The 20,633-nt window shown below is 44.7% G+C and overlaps 2 protein-coding genes across 7 annotated transcripts; both read right to left on the reverse strand.

The window, feature by feature from the left end:
- Positions 1-6,240: 6,240 nt before the first annotated feature.
- Positions 6,241-8,341, reverse strand: LOC136540841 (protein PMR5-like). Its single transcript, XM_066532865.1, has 5 exons — positions 7,731-8,341; positions 7,449-7,620; positions 7,167-7,345; positions 6,909-7,082; positions 6,241-6,742 (listed from the first exon to the last, which is right to left on the reverse strand). The coding sequence occupies exons 1-5, from the start codon at positions 8,063-8,065 to the stop codon at positions 6,415-6,417; spliced, it is 1,188 nt and encodes a 395-aa protein (XP_066388962.1). The 5' UTR covers positions 8,066-8,341; the 3' UTR covers positions 6,241-6,414.
- Positions 8,342-9,731: 1,390 nt separating this feature from the next.
- On the reverse strand, positions 9,732-16,938 carry LOC136540842 (uncharacterized). Of its 6 annotated transcripts, XM_066532868.1 has the most exons (11): positions 16,819-16,938; positions 16,362-16,500; positions 13,489-15,867; positions 13,020-13,149; positions 12,849-12,934; positions 12,469-12,713; positions 11,975-12,061; positions 11,785-11,884; positions 11,056-11,606; positions 10,508-10,553; positions 9,732-10,422 (listed from the first exon to the last, which is right to left on the reverse strand). In XM_066532868.1, exons 2-11 carry the CDS (start codon positions 16,416-16,418, stop codon positions 10,315-10,317), a joined length of 3,789 nt encoding a protein of 1,262 aa, XP_066388965.1. In that variant the 5' UTR covers positions 16,419-16,500; positions 16,819-16,938; the 3' UTR covers positions 9,732-10,314. The 6 variants fall into 6 exon arrangements, with proteins under 6 accessions (XP_066388965.1, XP_066388964.1, XP_066388969.1 ...); XM_066532867.1 differs by lacking the exon at positions 16,362-16,500 and having other exon boundaries at positions 13,495-15,867; positions 16,819-16,936; XM_066532872.1 differs by lacking the exon at positions 16,362-16,500 and having other exon boundaries at positions 10,508-10,542; positions 16,819-16,936.
- Positions 16,939-20,633: the final 3,695 nt, after the last annotated feature.

Consider the following 20,633-nt stretch of genomic DNA (forward strand, 5'->3'; position numbering starts at 1 on the left):
ACTCATAGGACCACATTTTATGCAAGTAGCAAGGGCCCAGCGCCTGTATCTGATGAACCATGTAAATCATGAGATGTGGCATTATATCAAAAAAGCAGGAGGTAAACACATCTCTAGTTGGTTTTGTGTCTCCACCATAAATTCATATAGGTCACTCAGCTCTTGCTTGCCAATCGTCTTCTGTGAGATCTTCAAAAAGATGTAGCACATGCGGGTGATTGCCATTTTTAAGAACTCTGGCTTTATAGCCCTGATTGCAATAGGTAGAAACACTATCAGCATCACATAACAATTGTGAGCCTTGTAGTATGTTATTGACAAGTCCTTCATCGACACTAGCTTCTTCACATTTGCTGAAAACACAATGGGGACTTTGACCCTGAAAGCATCTAGGCCCCTAGTTGGGTTTCGGTGATTAATGAAAATACAAGATTACTATGACTAACGTGTGTTTTGTAGAGGCAATTAAGTTAGGTCATGGTAATGGAGATCGATTGGGCAATCAAAGTTGTCATGCCCCTACGATGGAAATCATTTTGGTTTTCAAAGGATGGACGACAAGGTTAAGGATGACTAGTTCTAAGTGTCGATTGGAGTTGGAGTGACACTTAGAGTAGTTTAGGACTTTGTTTTTCCTTTGGTCATACTATTAAGGGGGTATGGACGGGTAGCTTGATCTAGTTGAGTCTAGTGAGTTAGGTGTGGTGCACACTTGTTAAAACTAGCTCTAGGTAGCTCCTATGAATGCCTAAGATCCTTTGGAGCAAACTTCATTCACATATGATCGAGAGTTGGAAGTGAATGGAGGATCAAATGCTGATCGGACGCTGGCCCCGATGCGACCGAACACTGGCCGCAGGGTCCGGTCAGTTCATTTGATCAGCAGACAGTGTTCGGTGCGACCGAACGCTGGAGAGGTCAAGTGACCAGACGCTGAAAGGCAGCATCCGGTCGACTCCAGTAAGGTTTCAGAGAAGGGAATCTGTGACCAGACGTGTCCGGTCAGTACTGATCGGAACCTGAGGGTTCAGCGTCCGGTCGAGTCCACTAAGCATCCAGTGAGGGTTTCATGCGACCGGACGCATCTGGTCAGTGCTGACCGGACCCTGCCAGTGTCCGATCAACACAATCTCACTAGCTCACAGGTTGAACTGACCAGAGCGTCCGATCAACACGACCGGAGCGTCCGGTCACCCCGTAGAAGCTCATAACGGTTCGTTTTTCAGGCTGCCTTATAAATAGAAGCTCCACTCATGTGTGGAGTCACTTTTGCTCATTCCAATAGCTAAGAAACATGTTTGTGAGTGCCAAGAAGAGCAAGGTCCTAGTGAGGTGATTGAGATTTGAGAATCCAAGAGAGTAACCTCATTAGTGAATCAAGAGTAGTCAAGTGTGCATCCATCTTCTCATTAGGCTTTGTGTGGTCAAGTGAGAGTTCGTGCTTGTTACTCTTGGTGATCGCCATCACCTAGATGGCTTGGTGGCAGTTGGGAGCTTGGTGATCACCCGACGGAGCTTGTGGGTGACCCAACTCAAGTTGTGAGCGGCTTTGGGTGATTCGCCGTGATGGAGTGTCGAAGAATCAACCCGTAGAGAGCACTTGATCCTTGCGTGGATCAAGAGGGAGCTACACCCTTGCGCGGGTGCTCCAACAAGGACTAGTGGGGAGTGGCGACTCTCTGATACCTCGGCAAAACATCGTCGCGTTCCTCTCTCTCTCTCTTTACTTTGAGCATTTACTTTGAGTATTTACTTTGAGCAATTCAATACTCATCTTTACATTCTTAGAATTGCTTTGCTAGAGTAAGTTTGGAACATAGGTTGTAAGTCCTTTGTGCGTTAGTTTGATAGAAACACTTTTTCTAGGCACAAGGGGTTAATTGGGCTATCCATAGGATTTGATTATTGCAAGAAAATTTCGAATTAGCCCAATTCACCCCCTCTCTTGGGCATCTTGATCCTTTCAGACCCCCCTTAGGAAAGTGCATATAGCTCTCTTCTCGTCTAGTGTTAGGTTGAAGCACACCGCGGGCAGAGTGTATTTTCCATTAGCCTCCGGTACCGGGTGAAGTTGTGGCATCACGTTTAGCTGTACCATGTCTTTCTGTGCTTTCAGACCATCCTTTGACTTGCCTATATCTATCAAGGTAGTAATGAGACTCTCAAAGATATTCTTCTGCACATGCATAGCATCAATGGCATGGGGGACCTCCAAGTCTGGCCAATAAGGCAGATACTAAAAGAAGATTGATTGTTGCTTGAAATGTATGCCTTCAACAGGAGGTGTGCTTCTATCTTTGTTCGTCCCATCTGGATTCTTCTTTCCATAGACGACACGTATATTTTTCACCATTCTATACACGTGTTCTCTGTTATGACATCTCTCTAGAGGGGGTTCAATCTCTGGGGTGTTGTCATAAAATCTAAAGAACTATTTGTTGCAGTACTTGTGACTTGTCTTTAAGAAGTGTCGGTTCCTTAGGTAAACTATCTTCTTGGATGCATCTAGGTACACCCATGTAGTACCATCCAAGCAAACCAAGCATCCTGTCTTCCCTTTGATCTATTCAGACAAAGCAAACAGCGTGGGGTAATCATTGGTAGTAACAAATATTATTACTCTACATATGAAGTCCTCCTTTCAGAACGCATCGTACATCGCTCCCCATGCCTCCATAGCCTCTTCATTTCTTGCATCAAAGGCTTGAGGAACACGTCTATATCAATGCATGGTTGTTTAAGGCCAGAAATAAGAATAGTAAGGAGAAGGTACTTTCTCTTCTAACACAACCATGTTGGGATGTTGTACATGGTCAAGATCACTAGCCAAGTGTTCTGGTCGCTCATCCTCTCATTGAAGGGATTCATTCTATCGGTGCTCAAGCCAAATCGTACATTCCTTGGGTCATCGCTAAATTCTTTATGCTTTCCATCGAATCTTTGCCACTGACTACAATCAGTTGGGTGTGCAATCTTATCATCATCCACCTTGCGCTCATCATCCCACCATGTCATGAGTGTGGCTTCTTTAGGGTTTAGGAAGATACGTCTCAAGCGGTTGCTCACTGGCAGGTACCACATTACCAAAGCAGGAATTCTTCTCTGCTTTGCATCGTTGCCTAATGGAGTGTCCTCTAGGGGCTGAGATTCTTGTACCACCTTTTTTGTACCCTTCTTATTCCTCTTTTTCCCCGTGGAGGCTTCGTCCCCACCGTAAAGGTCATTGTTCTTGTACCGACTAGCCCCACACCGGGGATATTTATCTAGTGACTTGAACGCTTCACCACAAAAAAGTATACAATGGTTGGGGCATGCATGGATTTTTTTTCAACCCCCATTGTCAATGAACTTATGACCTTCTTCACTTGGTATGTGTTGGCGGGAACTGAGTTTGGTTGTGGCAGCACCCATGACAGAAGATGCAATAGATCGTTGAAACTACAGTCTGACCAGTCGTACTTAGCCTTCAGGATGAGTAGCTCAAGCACAAAACGTAGCGATGTCCAATGTGTCGAACAGCCCTTTTCAACACCATACATAGTCTCCTTCGATGCTTTTGTCACCCTTTTCAAATTTTCTAGACCTTTCGGGCTATTTAATAAAATGTCTGGTCCAAGGGCTCGAATCATGTTCTCTAAATCATCTTCATCCCTGACACGTGCTCCACCATCATTATTGGCATCACCTTCGTCGTTACCATCTCAACCACCAGCATCACCACCTTGTTCATTGTCAAACTCCAAATCCATTCGTGCATCAAGCTCTGCTAAATATTGAGACAAGGATTCTATGGTTTCGTCGTCATATTCCTCCTCATCCTCGTCGTTAACAATAACCGTTTCACCATGATGAATCCACATTGTGTAGTCCTCAACAAATCCTCATATAATCAAATGTGATCTGATGATAGTCACATCTGTCCATGCCATACGGTTCTTGCAATCTTTACAGGGACAAATAATTGTATCCTTATTCTCTGTCAATATTGTTGCATGCTTCTTTGCGGCCTCAATAAATTTATCCACCTCTTCACAGAAACCTGCCTCGAACCTTAACGAACCATATATCCAAGAGTTCCTATACTCCATCTTTTACAACAACAACAAAACAAACATAAAGGACTACTTATTCAGATATATATAAAAATGAATCAAATTAATAATTACTTGAGAATAATTGTATATACTTCAGATATATATGAATATAAATCAAATATAATTATATGAAGCATACAAACACACCATGGTAGAAGAAAATTAATTAATGGCCCATTTATCCATAAATAATTAAAATACATATTTATTGATTACAATAAACAATTTCAAAGACAACAATTAGCAACAATTATATTTTACCCAATATCTTTCATGCAAACCCTAGTCTAATTTCATCAAACATAAATTTACAAAACCAAAATTAATAAAAAAACTAAACCCTAGATCTAGATCTACGTGCACATGAAACATCCATAAAACTAACTAATTGTTCACTAAAATCAAGAAACATGGACCAAATAAGGGTATGATCTTGTTCCCCTCCCTAATTTACCTAGTACATTCAAAACTTAGGTCTAATTTGCTTCATAAGTAGCTTAAGCACCATAGAAGAGAGAGAAAAGCAAAACTCTAATTACTCACTAACCAACCATTAAAACTTCAAAAAAAGGTGTGGAATAGCATTTTCTTATCGTTTACGACCTCTCCACCAAAGGATTTGAGACCAAAACCTTCCCCCTTAGTAGAGAATTTTTTGGGAGGTGCCCAAGGCCTCCCCACCTTTCTTTCACGGGTTGGAGTGAGTGACCCGAGGAGGAAGAAGGTGGTGCAGTTTCCTTTATATGTGGATCATTTGTAGGGGCGGCTGGTGATAGAGCCGCCCCTACAAATAGCAATACCGGGGGCGGCTGGTGAGTGAGCCATCCCCAACAAATCCGACACATTTGTAGGGGCGGCTCGTATGACCAGCCGCCCCTACTGTTTCATTTGTAGGGGCGGCTGATCTCTGGGCTCCCGAGCACGCCACTGTAGGGGCGGCTCCATCATCAGCCGCCTCTATTAAAAATTTATTCCGTTGCTACAAACCGTTTTTTTACGTAGTGAAACAGGAATCAACATTGCCCTCTTACCCCCTCCAACCGAAAAACGTCGCTCCCTTTTTGCATTTAGCAGTTGAGAGTTTCTTCGAAAAGAAAAGCTATCAGCCGGACACTGCAAAAAAAATTAGCCAAACGTTGATGGTATATAAACAATGTCAACCGGGAGAATCGGACAACGGTGAGAAACCAGTCCTCAAAGAGCCCCTCTTTGATCCATGGCCACTTAGTTCCCCTCAGTTGCAGCAAACTCAGCATTCGAGCGGAACCTAGGTGAATCTCAAGACGCAAATGAGATCATGTATTTTAAAGCTTGTTGTGGAGTGTGATGTGATGAATACCTCAGGGTGCGCCGACGTAGGAACCGAGTGGGCGCCCAGGGTTATTGGGCCTTGGGTCTGCCACTAGTTCCCCTATTTCCTCGGCCCTATCCACCCCCTTCAGCAATTCGCCTCTAGCGAGAGAAGGGTTGGATCTCATAACTCTGTATATTACATCGACGACGTCACGCCCTGGCAGCCCTGTGGACTGCACCGCTCCGCACATCGGTGGTCTCGCACCCCCACCTCGACGGTGCTGCTTTGCCCTAGCGCCAGTCTGCTCGAAGCTTCCTCTGGCGCCACCGGCCCTGCGGCCCCGCCTCGACTCTCGACGGCGTTGCTCTGCCTTGGTCCCGACGCCGACGCTCCGGGCTCTAGCCCACCGATGCCTCCGCCCTAGCCCCACTCGTCGTCCGCTCTGTTGTTGCTGACGTGCACAGAGAAGGGGCAATTTCGCCCAGGCCTGCGAGCACGAAGGAGGAGCAAGGTGAAGCTCGTTTTTTTCGGCTCCTTCAAATGCTTGCCGCTATAGAGAGAGCGAAATCCGGCGCTTCTAGGAGGGAGTAGTCTGGCTGGCATCGTCTAAAAATAGCGAAAATAGCTTCAGGGGCCGTTCGAGAATCGGTACCAAACATGCCCTTAATTTTATAAGTGGTCTAGGGTACGTAGCTTGTTGCATGCAAAGCACAGTAGATCAACTATTGCGAAAAAATGGGGTACGTGGAGTACAATTGTACAAATGCCATGTGAATGAAGGAGATCAAATGATGCCGAGATTGTAGTTCTTCACTCCAATGTAAACGTTATCGATGCATTTCTCCCGCCAACTATTGTGTACATACTCCTGTGATACAACGTCACACTAGCTTTACAGTTTACACACACCGAAAAAAAATGAAATGGTTTGTGACAACATGGCTAGCGAGCTGTTGTGCTAGTTGTACGGGTGGATGACTTGCTATGTGCCCAGTGGCGGAGTATGTGCCTATGTCAGTGTCACTACTATTTGTAGAAGAGGAGTGTGTAGAAGAGCTGGTTCCAGGTGTCCGGGAGGCCGGGGAGGCACCAGTGGCTGCAGTCGACGGAGCCGGCGCCGGGGTTGGCACGCTGCGCCGGCGAGAAGTCGCCGCTGTACACCGATGGGTGCGCGTCCTTCCGCATCGCCGACAGCGCCGTGATGTCGAGGAGACGCACGGGGCTCTTCATGCCCCGCAGCACGGCCTGGATCACCTGGTCCTGGCCCGAGGCCTGGCCGGTCGAGTTGAGCCCAGTCACCGGTGCCGTCTCGCCGTAGCAGTTCTTGGATACCGGGTTGGGCCATTCCTTCGAGCTGATAGAGATCACAGCACAAAAAGGCCGAACCGAAAAAACAATGAATGAACTGAATGATAAAAAAAAACACGACACGTGCATGTACATGCATATGCGCGTCTGGACAGGACGCCGCTAGCGTGGCAGTGCACAGAAAGGGATGGCTCGTGGAGTCACGGACTCACGGGAGAGAATAATAGCTGTAGTGCGTGGGCGACATGGACTGGAAGAAGACACGGGTCTTGGCTTGATCGAGGTTGAGGTCCACCCAGTTGGCCCAGGTGGTGAGGCCGCGCTGGAATGCCACTGTGCGGTCCATGTCCTCGTTGTATCGGCCAGACTCGCCCATGTAGTCCCACCTGCATCCATCCACCGCGCACATTTTCAGAGCAAATTCTACAAAACTGGAGGGATTATCACGAATAGATTTGCGCAGTGCGTGCCCCTGCATCGAGCCGGTGTGCGTCCACCAGTGGCCGGAGTTGAAGGAGAGCACGTCGGCGTCGCGCCACGCCTCGGCGTTCTCGGAGATGTCGTCCAGCATCAGCACCCGCTTCCCCTGGACCACGTCGATGTCCACCAGGTACGGCGCGCGGTAGAAGGATACCGTCACCTGGTACTCCTGATGCTCCAACAACGTATTTATATTAGATTTGGCCTAATTAATCTCTTCGGCCAAGCTCTGAATTATCATGCACGCCGCATGGTACATGTACATAACATACCAGGAACTTGTAGGTGTACAGAGGGTCCGCGGAGACGAGCTGCGCCGGCGACTGCGGCGCGGCGGCGTGCAGCAGGCAGACGAGCGACTCCCACTGGTTGCGGCCCAGCGAGTCGCCCACGAACATCACCGTCTTCCCCTTCATCCGCGTCAAGAAGTCCGCTCCATCGAACCTGATATATGTATACAATACAAGTAATCAGTCTATCACGCACGCATGCAGGCGCGTGTCTGTCGCCGTGGGTTCATGAGGCATGGTTGGCGCTCACTGCCACGCACGTACCTCGGTAGCTCGCAGCCGGCCGGCTTCCAGACGTACCGGAGGTAGTCGGAGTCCGGGCGGCCGTAGAGCTGGCAATTGAACTCTGCGTCGATGAGCGGGCAGTTGTACCCGGTGTACGCCGCCGATGAGCCGCCGCCGTCGTCGAGGGCCCAGCTGCCACTGAAGACGTCGCAGCCGGCGGCCAGCCCGGGCGCGGCGTCTTGCCGGTGGCGCCGCGCCAGCCCGACGGAGAGCGCCGAGGCTGCCGGAAGAGAGAAGCAGGCGTGGAGCAGGAGCACGGAGGAAGACAACGCAACGGCGGCGAGGGCAGCACTCTTCCTGCAGGACGGCAGCATCGTGGCAAAGAAAAGAGAGAACGGAGGCAAAGCCGCCTTTCTGAATGGCCCCTTTATGCTGCTGCTCAATTAATCGTACGTGTAATCACGAGTCCAGCTGCGAGTAACCCGTCGCCTCTGCGAGTAATCTATCTAGCTGCGCTGCTAATTGTCAGGAGTTCAATTGAAGAGGAGGTGTGCATTTGAGGGTAAGAATTGCCGCTAGCTAGACCGACTGGAGTTCACGTGAGCGTGTTCGAGATCATATCACCTTTGGAGTTTGCGCAACTCGTATGGAATCCGTGGATTCCTTTGGTCGATCGGTTTGCCCTTTGGCGAACGTCGTTGTAGAACATTCCAATTCCTCATGTGCCATTAAAAAAGATCGTAATGCCCTGTGTGTCTCTAAAAAAGCTCAGCGGTCTTCAGCGTCACTACTCCAATTTTTTCGTGTCTTCCATACCATTTCTGTCAGTTTGGGCTCTAACGCCGTCAAACTGCATGTGTGAAAAGACGAAAACACCCTTAAGTCTAAATATATTATTAATTTTTTTGAGCATCTTAACGACTTCAAATGAAAAAACTCAAAACTAGAAAGTTGTAGATCTCGTCAAGATCTATAATTTTCATATAAAAATTATTTTCATTTAATTCCGTAAAAAAATTAATATGATTTTTCTAAGATATATAAATCATATCAAATCATTTTTTTGCGGAATTAAATAAAAATAATTTTTATATGAAAATTATAGATCACGACGAGATCTACAACTTTCTAGTTTTGAGTTTTTTCATTTGAAGTCGTTAAGATGCTCAAAAAAATTAATAACATATTTAGACTTAAGGATATTTTCGTCTATTCACACCTGCAGTTTGACGGCGTTAGAGCCCAAACTGACGGAAGTGGCATGAAGGACACGAAAAAGTTAGAGTAGTGACGCTGAAAACCGCTGAACTTTTCCAGAGGCATACAGTGCATTGCGATCTTTTTTAATGGCACACAGAGAATTCCCCCGATTTGAAGCCATGGAATTCGTGCTTTCTTGGAAATGGAATATACTTACTGTGTAACCAGTGGCTGCATATCTCGTTTTTAAAGTCATTTTTTTAAAGTTTGATCAAAATTTGGTTTGAGATAAAATTAGCATTGCAAAGTGATTGAAATTTGTGTATAGGTAATGCATATGTGTTTGCTTATATATGTTGTGATATTATGGCGACTCTATACACTCATGGTAGTGTAGTGAATTTGCTATTGTTGCATGTTATGCTCGTGGGAGGTATTATGCGATTGTGCTTGGACATGGTTTGCCCTTTGTGAATAAGATACGCAGATCGGAAGGAGATCAGCTCGCCAAAGCCACCGGAGAATCCCCGCCGCCAAGCACTGCCACAGGCACGAAGAGATGCGCCGCCGCCACACGCCACCGAATGACCGAAACACCAAGTAGAAGAACCGCCAATGCCGTGCACCGCAAAAGTGCCGCCATATTCCACTTGTTTAACACCACCAACTGGATAACCCACGCCAAAGGATCGCCGCCTCAGACGCCACCTGGAACCGCTGGCGAGATCAGACAGGCGACATGAGCAGTTCACAGAGATTGGAATCAGACTGATCTCAGATACGGAGGCGGGGTCTTACGAGTCTCAGGCTAAGAAAATTGCAGCTCGTTTATACAGCTTAAGTCTAATACAGGAGTACTACTATGAAAGGGTGTACTGTACATCCCGGCTTTCTCCTACTCCTTGCTGTGTGCTTGTTGGAGCAGCTCTGTTGCCGTGACAGGATTGGATAAGAATTTCTCTCATCACCCTCACCAACTCACCAGAAACAGACCACTAACCATTTTTACTCCCTCTTAACCTCTTTGTGACTTAACGAGCCTGAGGGCCCCTGATCGATCACATGTGCAGGATCAGCAACAGGCTCAGGCTGAGCTCCATGCGAATGTCTAGTCAAACAAAAGGAACTGCATACAGTTTGCAGCCAATGAACAGTATGGCGACAGAACTGATAATACTACAGATCAGGGTAAAACCATCACCAGAAATTGCTCCAACATAGTCTCATTTTCCTTGTAGCTGGACAGTATGTTAACAGCTCGATAGTCCTTAATTTACACCATGGAGAATACACAATCACTCGCTTCCGTAACCAGGTCAGGTTAATTTCAACTCGCACTCAACGCCAAGGCGATGGCTGAAAGCTTACTGCATGAAAGTTTAGCATCCTTCATCCAAAGCTCTAGTGGACCCACCCTTGGTTATTATTTGGTCGAGACTCTAAGCCAGACATTCCTTGGGCGAGCGCCCTTTTTTACCCGCTCATAGCATTTTCCTGAGAACTTGTATTTCAATCCTGAAGCTGTGTTAGGCTGCAAAATGTAGGGAGCATTATCATAAGCAACACAAGCAGCTACCCAAGAAATAATCAGGAAGTTACTCAGAGCATATACGTACTGTTATATTCGAAGTGCAATTCTGGTTGCACTGATCTGCACCAGCACTAGAAATGGAGCACAATCAGTACCAAGTAAAGAAAAAATATGTTAAAGATTGTAGTAAATAATTATTCTTAATTAAGTTACTAAAGAAATCACTAATTGTTACTCCCTCGATTCCAACTTGTAAGTCATTATACCTTTTCTAGATACATAGCTTTTACTATGTTCCTAGATAAACATTATGTCCAGATACATAGTCAAACTTATGTATCTAGAAAAGACAGAACGACTTGCAATTTGGAACGGAGAGAGTATAAACAAGATGCTGGCTCACCAAGTGAATATAGATAGTAAACCAGATTGCCAACTAGGAGAATGTAATGTCTTACAGAATATAACTGCAGGTTATGTTTCGGTCAATAATAACTGGTTATTTGTCTATTAGTATCAAATCTACATAGCATTTGCAAATTCTACAATGTTATCTCTTTGAGTTCAGTCAAGCAAGAACAAACGGAATTCTTATAAGCCAACCCCATCTGACCTCAATAGAAGAAACCCTACCTGACATATGGTTGTTCATGAATGTCCATTGTTAAACCAACTTGAGGATCTGGCGTGCAAGTTGGAGCATCAATGAAACAAATACCCTCTTCACCTTTGTTTTCCTGACTAACCAGTACCAGCTCTGGCCCCACTGTCAGACCAACTTGAGGGTCTGGCATACTAGTCAGAGGATCAATTGAAGAAATACCCTCTTTGCTGCTGTTATTCTCAATTTCCATTACTAGCTCAGGCTCCACAGTCAAATCAACCTGATGGTCTGGCTCCACTGTCAATGGAACAAATACCTTCTTCACCACCATGTTCTCTGCCAACCCCATTCTCTCAGAATTGGACATTGATGGAACACTTTTATCTTGTGAAATGTTGTGTGCAACATTTAAAATCTTCTGACACATGGTGGTTCCCTGGAAACTGAGAATGCTATTCCCTGCCAACTCAAGCCTATCAGAATTTGACATAACTGTGAAACCAAATGAGCATGTCCATGTTTCCAAAAGTTCAGGAACTGCCGGTAATAGAAGTCTTTCCACCCCCAAGTCTAAAAGCAACTGGTAAGAAGAAAAAAAAAGAAAGTGAATTATTCAGCAAACACCATGGAAATGGCAGGAGTATTTGAGGAATCAAATGGAAATGTTTTTGTTACATTTTTTTTCGAAACAAGCTTTTGTTACAATATTTAAACTAAAATACTGTTGCATATGATTTTAAAATATATCAAGTACAAACCTTTTCCAGTTCATTAATTAGAAGTCGGCACATTCCTTGGCGACGGTATGGAGAACTTGTACCGATGAGAGGCAGCTCGGCAAACTTCTGGCCGCAAATCCTAATCAGGAAAGGAAATAACTAGACATGGATCAAAATGCTTAATGAAAGGTTCAATTACTATGGAAAACCATTGTGAAGGTTATACTACCTAAAAGTGCCGACAGATACTAGTTCACCACCTTTCTGGAGAAGTATTGTGTAGAATCCCCTAAAATTTAGTCGTCTGAGTTCTGATCTGTGAAGCATATACAGAAGTTACTCAGCAGTCTACACTAGATCAATAAATAATGGCCAAAGAAACATCAAACATTTATAAATTTATAATATGAATATAGATGTAACCAAACAACAGGTATTTCAACAAATTTCCAGAATGTGGAAGATGAAAAGGGGACAGAAAAATAAGAGAACAAATTTGCTGATGAGCATTGCAAAACTACAGTTAGTGTACCTCTATTTAAGCAATTCAGTATAAAACATCTAAACTTTAATAAAAATGGTCTATGTTTCGACTATTTGTAATACAAATAAAGCATCAACTATTCTAGAATATTCAGAGTCTATCTCATGAGAGTAATTAGTGCAAGAATCATTGAAAGTGAAATAAAACCAGATGCATGGAAATTTTCCAGAAGCACTTACTCTCTATTGAAGACAATATCCTCAGAAATATCACTCTGTGTGCGAGGCTCGATAATAGTAACAAAGCATTCATGAAGAATATCAACTGCAACGCACAACTTGCCATAATGGTCTGCCATTATCTCATCATCATAATCACCGTGGTCACTGCCGTTCCCTCTACAAAATTTCAAGATAGTACAAGATACGCTTTCGATTGGAGTTGGAACTGATTTCCCCATGAGTTCTTGCAAATGTTGAAATACCTGCACAATAGAATGGGACACCAGAATCAATCATTCGGTGTCTGAAAGACATCATAATAAGAAGAATGAGTTCAAATTATATTCTAAAGTCATTTCAGGTAAAAAGTTAGCATTTTTTATCAAGTAATACCGTACATTTGCGCATCCCCTGCTGCAAAACCAACAACCTTCTGGTCGGCAGATAAGCTGATGGTCACTATTTCTAGTGCAACCGACATGATCTACCAAAAGAAAGTGAACAAGAAATCAGCAATCACAAAATGAAAATCTGGAACATTTTATACATAAATGTTGAAATAAGCATACATTCCCGTTCACACTGATCACAGTACACTATGGTCTTCTCAGTGAATTGGCTGGTATCAGGATCATAATCACTCAAGTTACAAATACTGCATCTGCAGGATGGGCAATACCAGTTTCCTTCCGGAATGGCCTACAAAAGCAGAATGCAACTGAAATATCTTTCTTAAAGCAAGTGCAAATAGGAAGAACTTGTGGAGAAATAAGAACTGAAGAAACACAGCAATGATATGATGCACATGCTCTTCATCATACTCAAAAAAGAGAAGGGATCATAAGTTCTGGATTGGCACTTGAGCAAGAATATATTCATCAAAAACCAACAACCATATAACTAAAGCCAATGGAAGGCTAAAACTGTCATGTTACCAGGCTACCTACTGGAAGTTTTCAAGTTGCAACAATAGAGGTACCAGCAGATAGAAACTCGAGACTAAGTAAATAAATTCACTCGAATAGGATAATGGAGTACCTCTACCTCCAAACCGACACAATCATGATGATAAGATGATGGGCAATTGTCACAAAGTAGTAAATCCCCACCATCATGGCACACAGAGCATATTGAATCACTTTCCAGATCAGAATTTTTTCCCTTCAAGCGTACATGCAGTGGATGTGGATCTCTGGGCTTGTTTCCACCCATGAATTCAACTAAACACTGTGATAGGGACATTCCATCCTTTAAAAACATATGAGCCAAAGGTAATGGTGTACTGCTCCCAGCATGAACCTCAAAATTCTCCACAGTGAATATTTCATTACAACACATGCATTTTATTCTACCTCTGAAGATGGAACCTTCCTTTATCCCAGGTCCATCACTTTGCTTATATGTAACCTTATACCCTGGTACCACAATTTTTTTCTTTACCAACAAAGACAAAACTGTCCTCACACGATGCTCACTTGAAAGGATCTGTCCATGTCTTGAACGAAGATATTGTGCTCTGTCTGAAGAAATTGAAGATGATTTTCTTTTCCTACATTTTCCATGATGTGCAGACAAGGTAAACATGTTGCTACATCTGTCCACAACAGGCATACCCTGCATTTTACTTGAATCACCACTGAGTGCTACCAACTTTGATGGATGCATAGAACCATCAGCAGAACCATGGTGGGCGATTTCAATGTCTGCGTCATTGTCCTCCTGATATCCTTTTTCCAGGTAACCCTTACATGCTGCCACTAGAGAGTTGTAAGACTTGCCATGTGGAGCATCATACCTCAACTCCAGTTTGTTTCTAGACTTTTGCTTTAACCAAAAATTCCACCCAGCAGATTTGAGAAACTTCTTAGCATTTGATCTCAACAGTTTCCTCCTCCTGGAATTTTTCTTATCAGCTTCCATATAGTCTATGTATTTTTCAAGGGCATCAGATTTATCCCTTCTTTTACGTTTACTGAGCCTTGCCAGGTCAGTTGACACTGTCGAATGAAAACCTTTTGGTGCTGTCCGATAGTTGTGTCTGTCAGTTATTATATCTTGTTTAACGCCTCCAACTATCAAGCTGCATATTACCTGAATGATAGAAACATAAGTCTTCCCATCAGGTGACTCATACCGGTATCTCGGAATATGTCTGTGATGGCCATTTCCTAGCATAATTTCATCAGTTCTGAACTTAATACTCCAACCCAATGCCAGTAGATGCTTCTTCAGCTTCACACTCAGAGTTCTGTCAATGCTCCTCTGTAGAACAGTAGTGCCATCTTGGTAACTAGCAAGAAGAGAAACTATCTGTGGGGAAAATTCAGCATCGAGTTGAACCAACTCCCAAGATCCTGGAGTCGTGATCCATTTATCATTGGACTTGTTCTTTATCAAGGCAAGATCCATGCGCATCGGGTTGTAGCATGCATTCTTGTGCACCACACTAATACTGTCTAGATGCAAATTTTCTGTATAATCATCTTGGCAATCATTTGCTTCTTTTGCAGCCAAACACGCCTGGCATGCTCCTAGAAAAGATGGGAACCGCTTACCATCAGGTGAGATGTAAAACTTGTTCTTAGGATGGTCATCCAGAAAGGTCCATCCTAAAGATTTAAGGTGTTGCTTTGCCAACTCCTTTTTGATAAGAGCATTTTTCCTATTATTATTGCGATAGCATGAGATGTATTCTGATAATGCTTGGGATGGATCCAGCTTATCCAAGACAGTGGTCTCAACTTTGTCCTTCTGAAAGACTGCTTCCACTTGATATCCATCTAGGGTAGGCTTGCCACATAGAGACCACAATTCAGCAATGAGATCTGCAAGTGATCTCTCCCAAAATTCTTCTGTTCCACGCATCCACATTTTGGCATCAGTCTTAAAAGAAGGTTTGGATCTTAAGTCAAACCATATCTGCCTGACTGACACAGGTAAACCATCTCTCTCTTCATGTGACAAAATCATCTGCAGAAACAACCAGATTCCACGTGGTTTCCATTTCCCTGTAACTTCATCCCAGTCTTGAGTAAGACGTAGCTGATCGACTTCGATAGTGCATTCATCACCTTCATCAGGGAAAATGACTTTCCTTTCCATAGAGCCTTCAGCATGATCAGCAATAACACCTTCCCAGTAGGAACCTTCTATGAGTGCATCAACACAGAGTCCATAGCTTGCATGAGATACCTGCAGCCGTTGATGTGGACACATTGGCCTAACATTGCCACGAATGACTTCCTCAGGCATGCTTGACTTGCCATCAATGGCATCTGACACTTGAACATTCTCAACAAGGGGCGATCCATTTTCATCAATGAAATCAGTATATCTTACGGTGCGAGCATTTTCCTGGATACCAATAACAACAGCCTTATGCCAGGAGCCACATAGCCCTGGATCACAACTCAACACCTACAGAATAGAAAGATGTCAGTGAATAACTCGGACACTTCCATCCCACAGTGTGAGGGCAGACATAGTGACAGTGCAAAAAGAAAACCAGGGGTTGGCATATCCCATAATCATCAGCAAGTCACAAAAACAATGAAACACATTGGAATTCTGAAGCGAACACAAGCGGTGTGTTAAAAGGGGTAGTAGAACATTAGTGGTTCATTGACAGGTCAAATTCAATCCATGCATGCAACAAATTGGATCATAAAAGAATAAACAGTGATATAACACTTAAGTAATTCCTACCTAGCTAACTAATGCAAGGCAGCCCAATTGGCAGGCATCAATGGCCAACAGACAGAGGTAACTGGCATCAGCCGCAAATCGAATTGAAGAAATATAAATAATACAAATTACGCACAATTAGGCACTTTGCTTAGATGTCAATAATACTATCGGAACTCACTGAGGGCAGAAGCGAGAAGCCAAGATTCTGAACTATTTGCACGTACATAAAGAAGGCTCACTGCCGTATCGCTGTTGCGACTTGATAGCCGTCTATGTGGCATAACCTTCTACTAATCTTGTCAGCATTTCCGCATGAGGAAGGTAAGGTCACTCCAACCACCCAATATAAACTCCGCAGAACAACTAAAAAGAATACATGTAAATATGTAATTAAGCACCCACTTCACCCCAGATTAACAAAAGCATGCTATTCCTAACCAATAACCATCCGGATAGGCGGGATAGCCTCGCGATCATCCCCGGCCGCGGAACGGCCAATGCGCGGTATCAAGATTAACCGAGAATCGCCTGGTCACGACCCTGATCATGGGCGGTGTGGCCTCAAGCATTGGAAAATGCAATAAAATCGAAAACCCAGGCACCCAGCCCATCACCCGCGGACCATCGCCAAGCCCCAATGCGGTGGACCTCATCGCAAACGGCGGTACGGATGGCGGTCACCTCGACGAACTCGCCGAAGAGGAGCTTCCTCCCGTCGCGTGCCGCGGCGGCTGCGGCAGGGGGCGACGACTCGCGGCGCGGCTTTCTAGCCGCACCGCGCGCCATTGCGGGGCGCGGCTGCTGGGACGGGTGGGTGGGATAGGTAGGGTTCAGTGCGAGGTAGCCCGGGATACGGGGAGCAACCCAAGAGAAGCCAATGAAGGCGCAGGAGTAGAGAGCGAAGAGAGGAGAGGAGGTTTCCTGACTTGCTTGATGCTGGGAGGCGGTGCCGCTGCCGTTTATTATGCGCTCATTATGGACTGATTAACGTGGGCGTAAAGTCTTCTGATTTATTTATGTTGAATCCGCCTAAATTTGTGGTATTTTCTTTATTTTAAAAAACGGTGGGTTAAGTGAGGTTTGGTTTTCTTAATAGGAAATTTGTGTTCTTTTGGCTGTTTTATTATAATGATTTTTTTTTGTTATTTGAGTGATATATATAAACTAATATTGGGGGAACGTATTACTTGTGCGTGTACTAGTGTTGCTTTTGCTTGCTGCACGGCCACAGCCTTTCAGCGTTGGCGGCTTTTGCACGAAGGATCAGAATCTTTTTTTTTTCTGAAACACCACAAGATGCCAAGATTCGGCTGCTTGGTTTCGCAGCTGCTGCAGCGGCGGCGGCGGCGGACAGTGCAAGGCGCTACGGAGTACGGAGTAAACACTGTGGCTAGAGTGACAGTTTGCAGCTGCCGCGCTGCCGAAACAGGCACGAGAGAGAGACCATTGGGAGATTCGTTTGGTCTATTTATGTTAAGTACAGGTTCAGCCTTTGATTGGCTGGAGTAGCTAAAGATGGCAACGGGTAATATCCGCGTGGATAATGGCTTCGCACGCCCGCGCCCGCGAGAAAAATCTCATGCCTGCACCCGCGCCCGCCACCCGCCACGGCAGCAACCTGTGCCCGTGCCTACTATCCGCGGGCAAGGCTCACCCGAGGGCATGCCCGCATACCCGCCAAAACTTGCGGCGTGGAAGACGATGGCGGCCTACGAGGCGGAGACGGCGGCACTGCGCGGCGGGGAAGACAATGGCGGCCTGTGGGGCAAAGACGGCGGCCTACGCGGCAGGGTCGGAGCAGGGAGGCGGCCGGCGTCGTGGAATGGAGGAGCAGGAGGCATCGGTCCGTCGGAGGAGCAGAGAGTGAAGGAGGAGGCGTCGGACAGGGGACTGCGCGAGAGTGGGGAGGCTGGAGCCCGGAGGCACGACGCGCGCGAGCTCGATGCGGGGTCGATGGGGAGGCGCCGATGTAGGGTCGCGATCTTGCCGATGCGGACTCACGAGTCGCATGTGGGCGGCGACGGCGACGCTGGTTGGAAACTAGGGAGTGGGGACTGGGAAGTTGAGATGGAAACCCTAAAACTGAAGTATATATATCGCTTCTGCTATGGCCCACATGCCAGTGCGGATTTGGCGGGTTTGCAGGTGCAGGCATGGTATTTTCTTGTCCGTGTAGGTTTGCCCGTTTGGCACAACTCACTACCCGTGCCCGTGCCCGCAGGCACAGATTCACGCCCGTATTCACGTCCGTCGGGTCGGGTGTCCACGGGTACATGGGTTTTTTTCTGCCCGTTGCTGTTGCCATCTTTAGGAGTAGCCTTCATGAGAGGTCAAATCAGCCTTGAAGTACGACCGGTTTTATTCCCAGACTGGCTGCCACCCACATAGGGGAGCAGGACCGGGTGCAGCGGTAACCATTGCTACAACAAAAGCAGTAGCAACCTCTCAGCCGTCCAAAGAACCAGCAATGGCATGGATCAAAGCCCTTTTTCCTCCCATTTTTTTCTCCCCCATCTGCTATCGGTCTCTGTTATTTGGAGGGAAAGAGCAGTGAAAGAAGGGAGTACGCTATAAATAAATAGAAATGGAAATGGACAAGACAGGTGGGAAAACCTACCTCTGGTTTCGTTTATATATATATACATACATATATATATATATATATATATATATATATATATATATATATATATATATATATATATATTTCTAATTCTAATGGAAAGAGGATCGGGTTTTAAAAAGGCCGGACGAAAACAAAATTGAGATGTTTGAAAAGGGATGTAAGTGGCATGGATGAAAAAAAAAAATAAGTCTATTTGTGAGGTTGCGAACAAATTCGCTTATATCTATAGACATTCGAAAACGAACAAAAATGGACGAAGAATCAAAAAATTAAGTTAAGATGATATGATCTAATGTTCTTAGTATGCATGTATGATACATGTATCGAGATTAATCTAATATTCACTTGCATACCATGTGTCTCAACATGTTAACATGTATACTTAGTTATTAGTAGGTATATTAGCATTAGCATAAAGACATTTAATTGTTAGACATATTTCACATAGATTGAAAACTCCACAAAAACAAGCGGCAAACCCCTTCTACCATTCTCGTTGCATTCCTGTATTTTCTATAAATATGAAAATGAATGAAACAAAAATAGAAAATGGAATAGGACGGATTTATTATGTCCGTTTTCATTCCTGGCTATACGTGGCTAAGCAAGTATAACCTTCCTCTAAAAGGAATACAACTCTAGGGTTGGAAAAATGTTAAGAACAAATGCATACTCCCTCTATCCTAAAATAACACACGTCTTACTTTTCGAGGAGTTTTAAGTTTGACCAAATATACATAAAAACATACTAATATTTAAGATACAAAATAAGTATTATTAGACTAATAATAGAACATACTTTCATAATAAACATATTATGAGATAGAAATATGAGTAATATTTCCTATCTAGTTACAACTTAAAAAGTTTCTCCCAAAAAAACGAGATGTAGAGTTGTTCTAGGACCAAGGGGATATTATGTAGCTAGTACGCTCAAGCTCATGGAGAAGGTGGAGGATCAAGAACAAGAGATTGAGTCTAAACTATTTGATCATGCTTTCTTGGTTTTAACCATTTGAGGGTTTTCAACACCTGTATTACCTTGAGCTGAATCACCTTGAGCTGTGACTTTGTATTTCTCTGACCATTTGATCAAGACTACACCTTGAAAGCATCTAGGCCCCTAGTTGGGTTTTGATGATTAATGACAATACAAGATTACTATGACTAACATGTGTTTTGTAGAGACAATTAAGTTAGGTCATGGTAATGAAGATCAATTGGGCAATCAAGGTGGTCATGCCCCTACGATGGAAATCATTTCGGTTTTCAAATGATGGACGACAAGGTTAAGGATGACTAGTTCTAAGTGTCGATTGGAGTTGAAGAGACACTTAGAGTAGTTTAGGACTTTGTTTTTCCTTTGGCCGTACTATTAAGGGGGATATGGACGGGTAGCTTGACCTAGATGAGTCTAGTGAGTTAGGTGTGGTGCACACTTATCAAAACTAGCGCTAGGTAGCTCCTACATATGCCTAAGATCCTTTGGAGTAAACTTCATTCATATATGTTCGAGAGTTGGAAGTGAATGGAGGGTCAAATGCTGACCGGACGCTAGCTTCGATCGGACCGGACGCTGGCTGCAGGGTCCGATCAGTTTATTTGACCAAGGAGACTGCGTTTGGCATGACCGGACGCTGAGGTCCAGCATCCGGTCGACTCTAGTAAGGTTCTAGAAGAGAAAATCTATGAATAGACACATCAAATCTATGACTAGGGGTTCAGCGTCCGGTCGAGTACAGTAAGGTTCCAGTGAGGGTTAAATGCGACCGGACACGTCCGGTCAGTGATGATCAGACGCTTACAGCGTCTGGTCAACACTTAAACACTGGTGTGCGGGTTGAATTGATCGGAGCGTCCGATCAACATG

This window comes from Miscanthus floridulus, chromosome 2, assembly GCF_019320115.1.
Source record: "Miscanthus floridulus cultivar M001 chromosome 2, ASM1932011v1, whole genome shotgun sequence".
In the NCBI taxonomy this organism is placed as follows: domain Eukaryota; kingdom Viridiplantae; phylum Streptophyta; class Magnoliopsida; order Poales; family Poaceae; genus Miscanthus; species Miscanthus floridulus.

Excerpts from the sequence above, each read along its gene's own strand:
- LOC136540841 (XM_066532865.1), bottom strand. The coding sequence starts at position 8,065 with ATGCTGCCGTCCTGCAGGAAGAGTGCTGCCCTCGCCGCCGTTGCGTTG. Across the intron at positions 7,346-7,448 it reads TGTACACCTACAAGTTCCTG|GAGTACCAGGTGACGGTATC; the intron begins GTATGTTATGTA and ends TTGGAGCATCAG. Across the intron at positions 7,083-7,166 it reads CACACCGGCTCGATGCAGGG|GTGGGACTACATGGGCGAGT; the intron begins GCACGCACTGCG and ends GGATGGATGCAG.
- LOC136540842 (XM_066532866.1), bottom strand. The coding sequence starts at position 16,923 with ATGGCGCGCGGTGCGGCTAGAAAGCCGCGCCGCGAGTCGTCGCCCCCT. Across the intron at positions 12,714-12,848 it reads GCAGCAGGGGATGCGCAAAT|GTATTTCAACATTTGCAAGA; the intron begins GTACGGTATTAC and ends TCTATTGTGCAG. Across the intron at positions 12,062-12,468 it reads GATATTGTCTTCAATAGAGA|ATCAGAACTCAGACGACTAA; the intron begins GTAAGTGCTTCT and ends TATGCTTCACAG.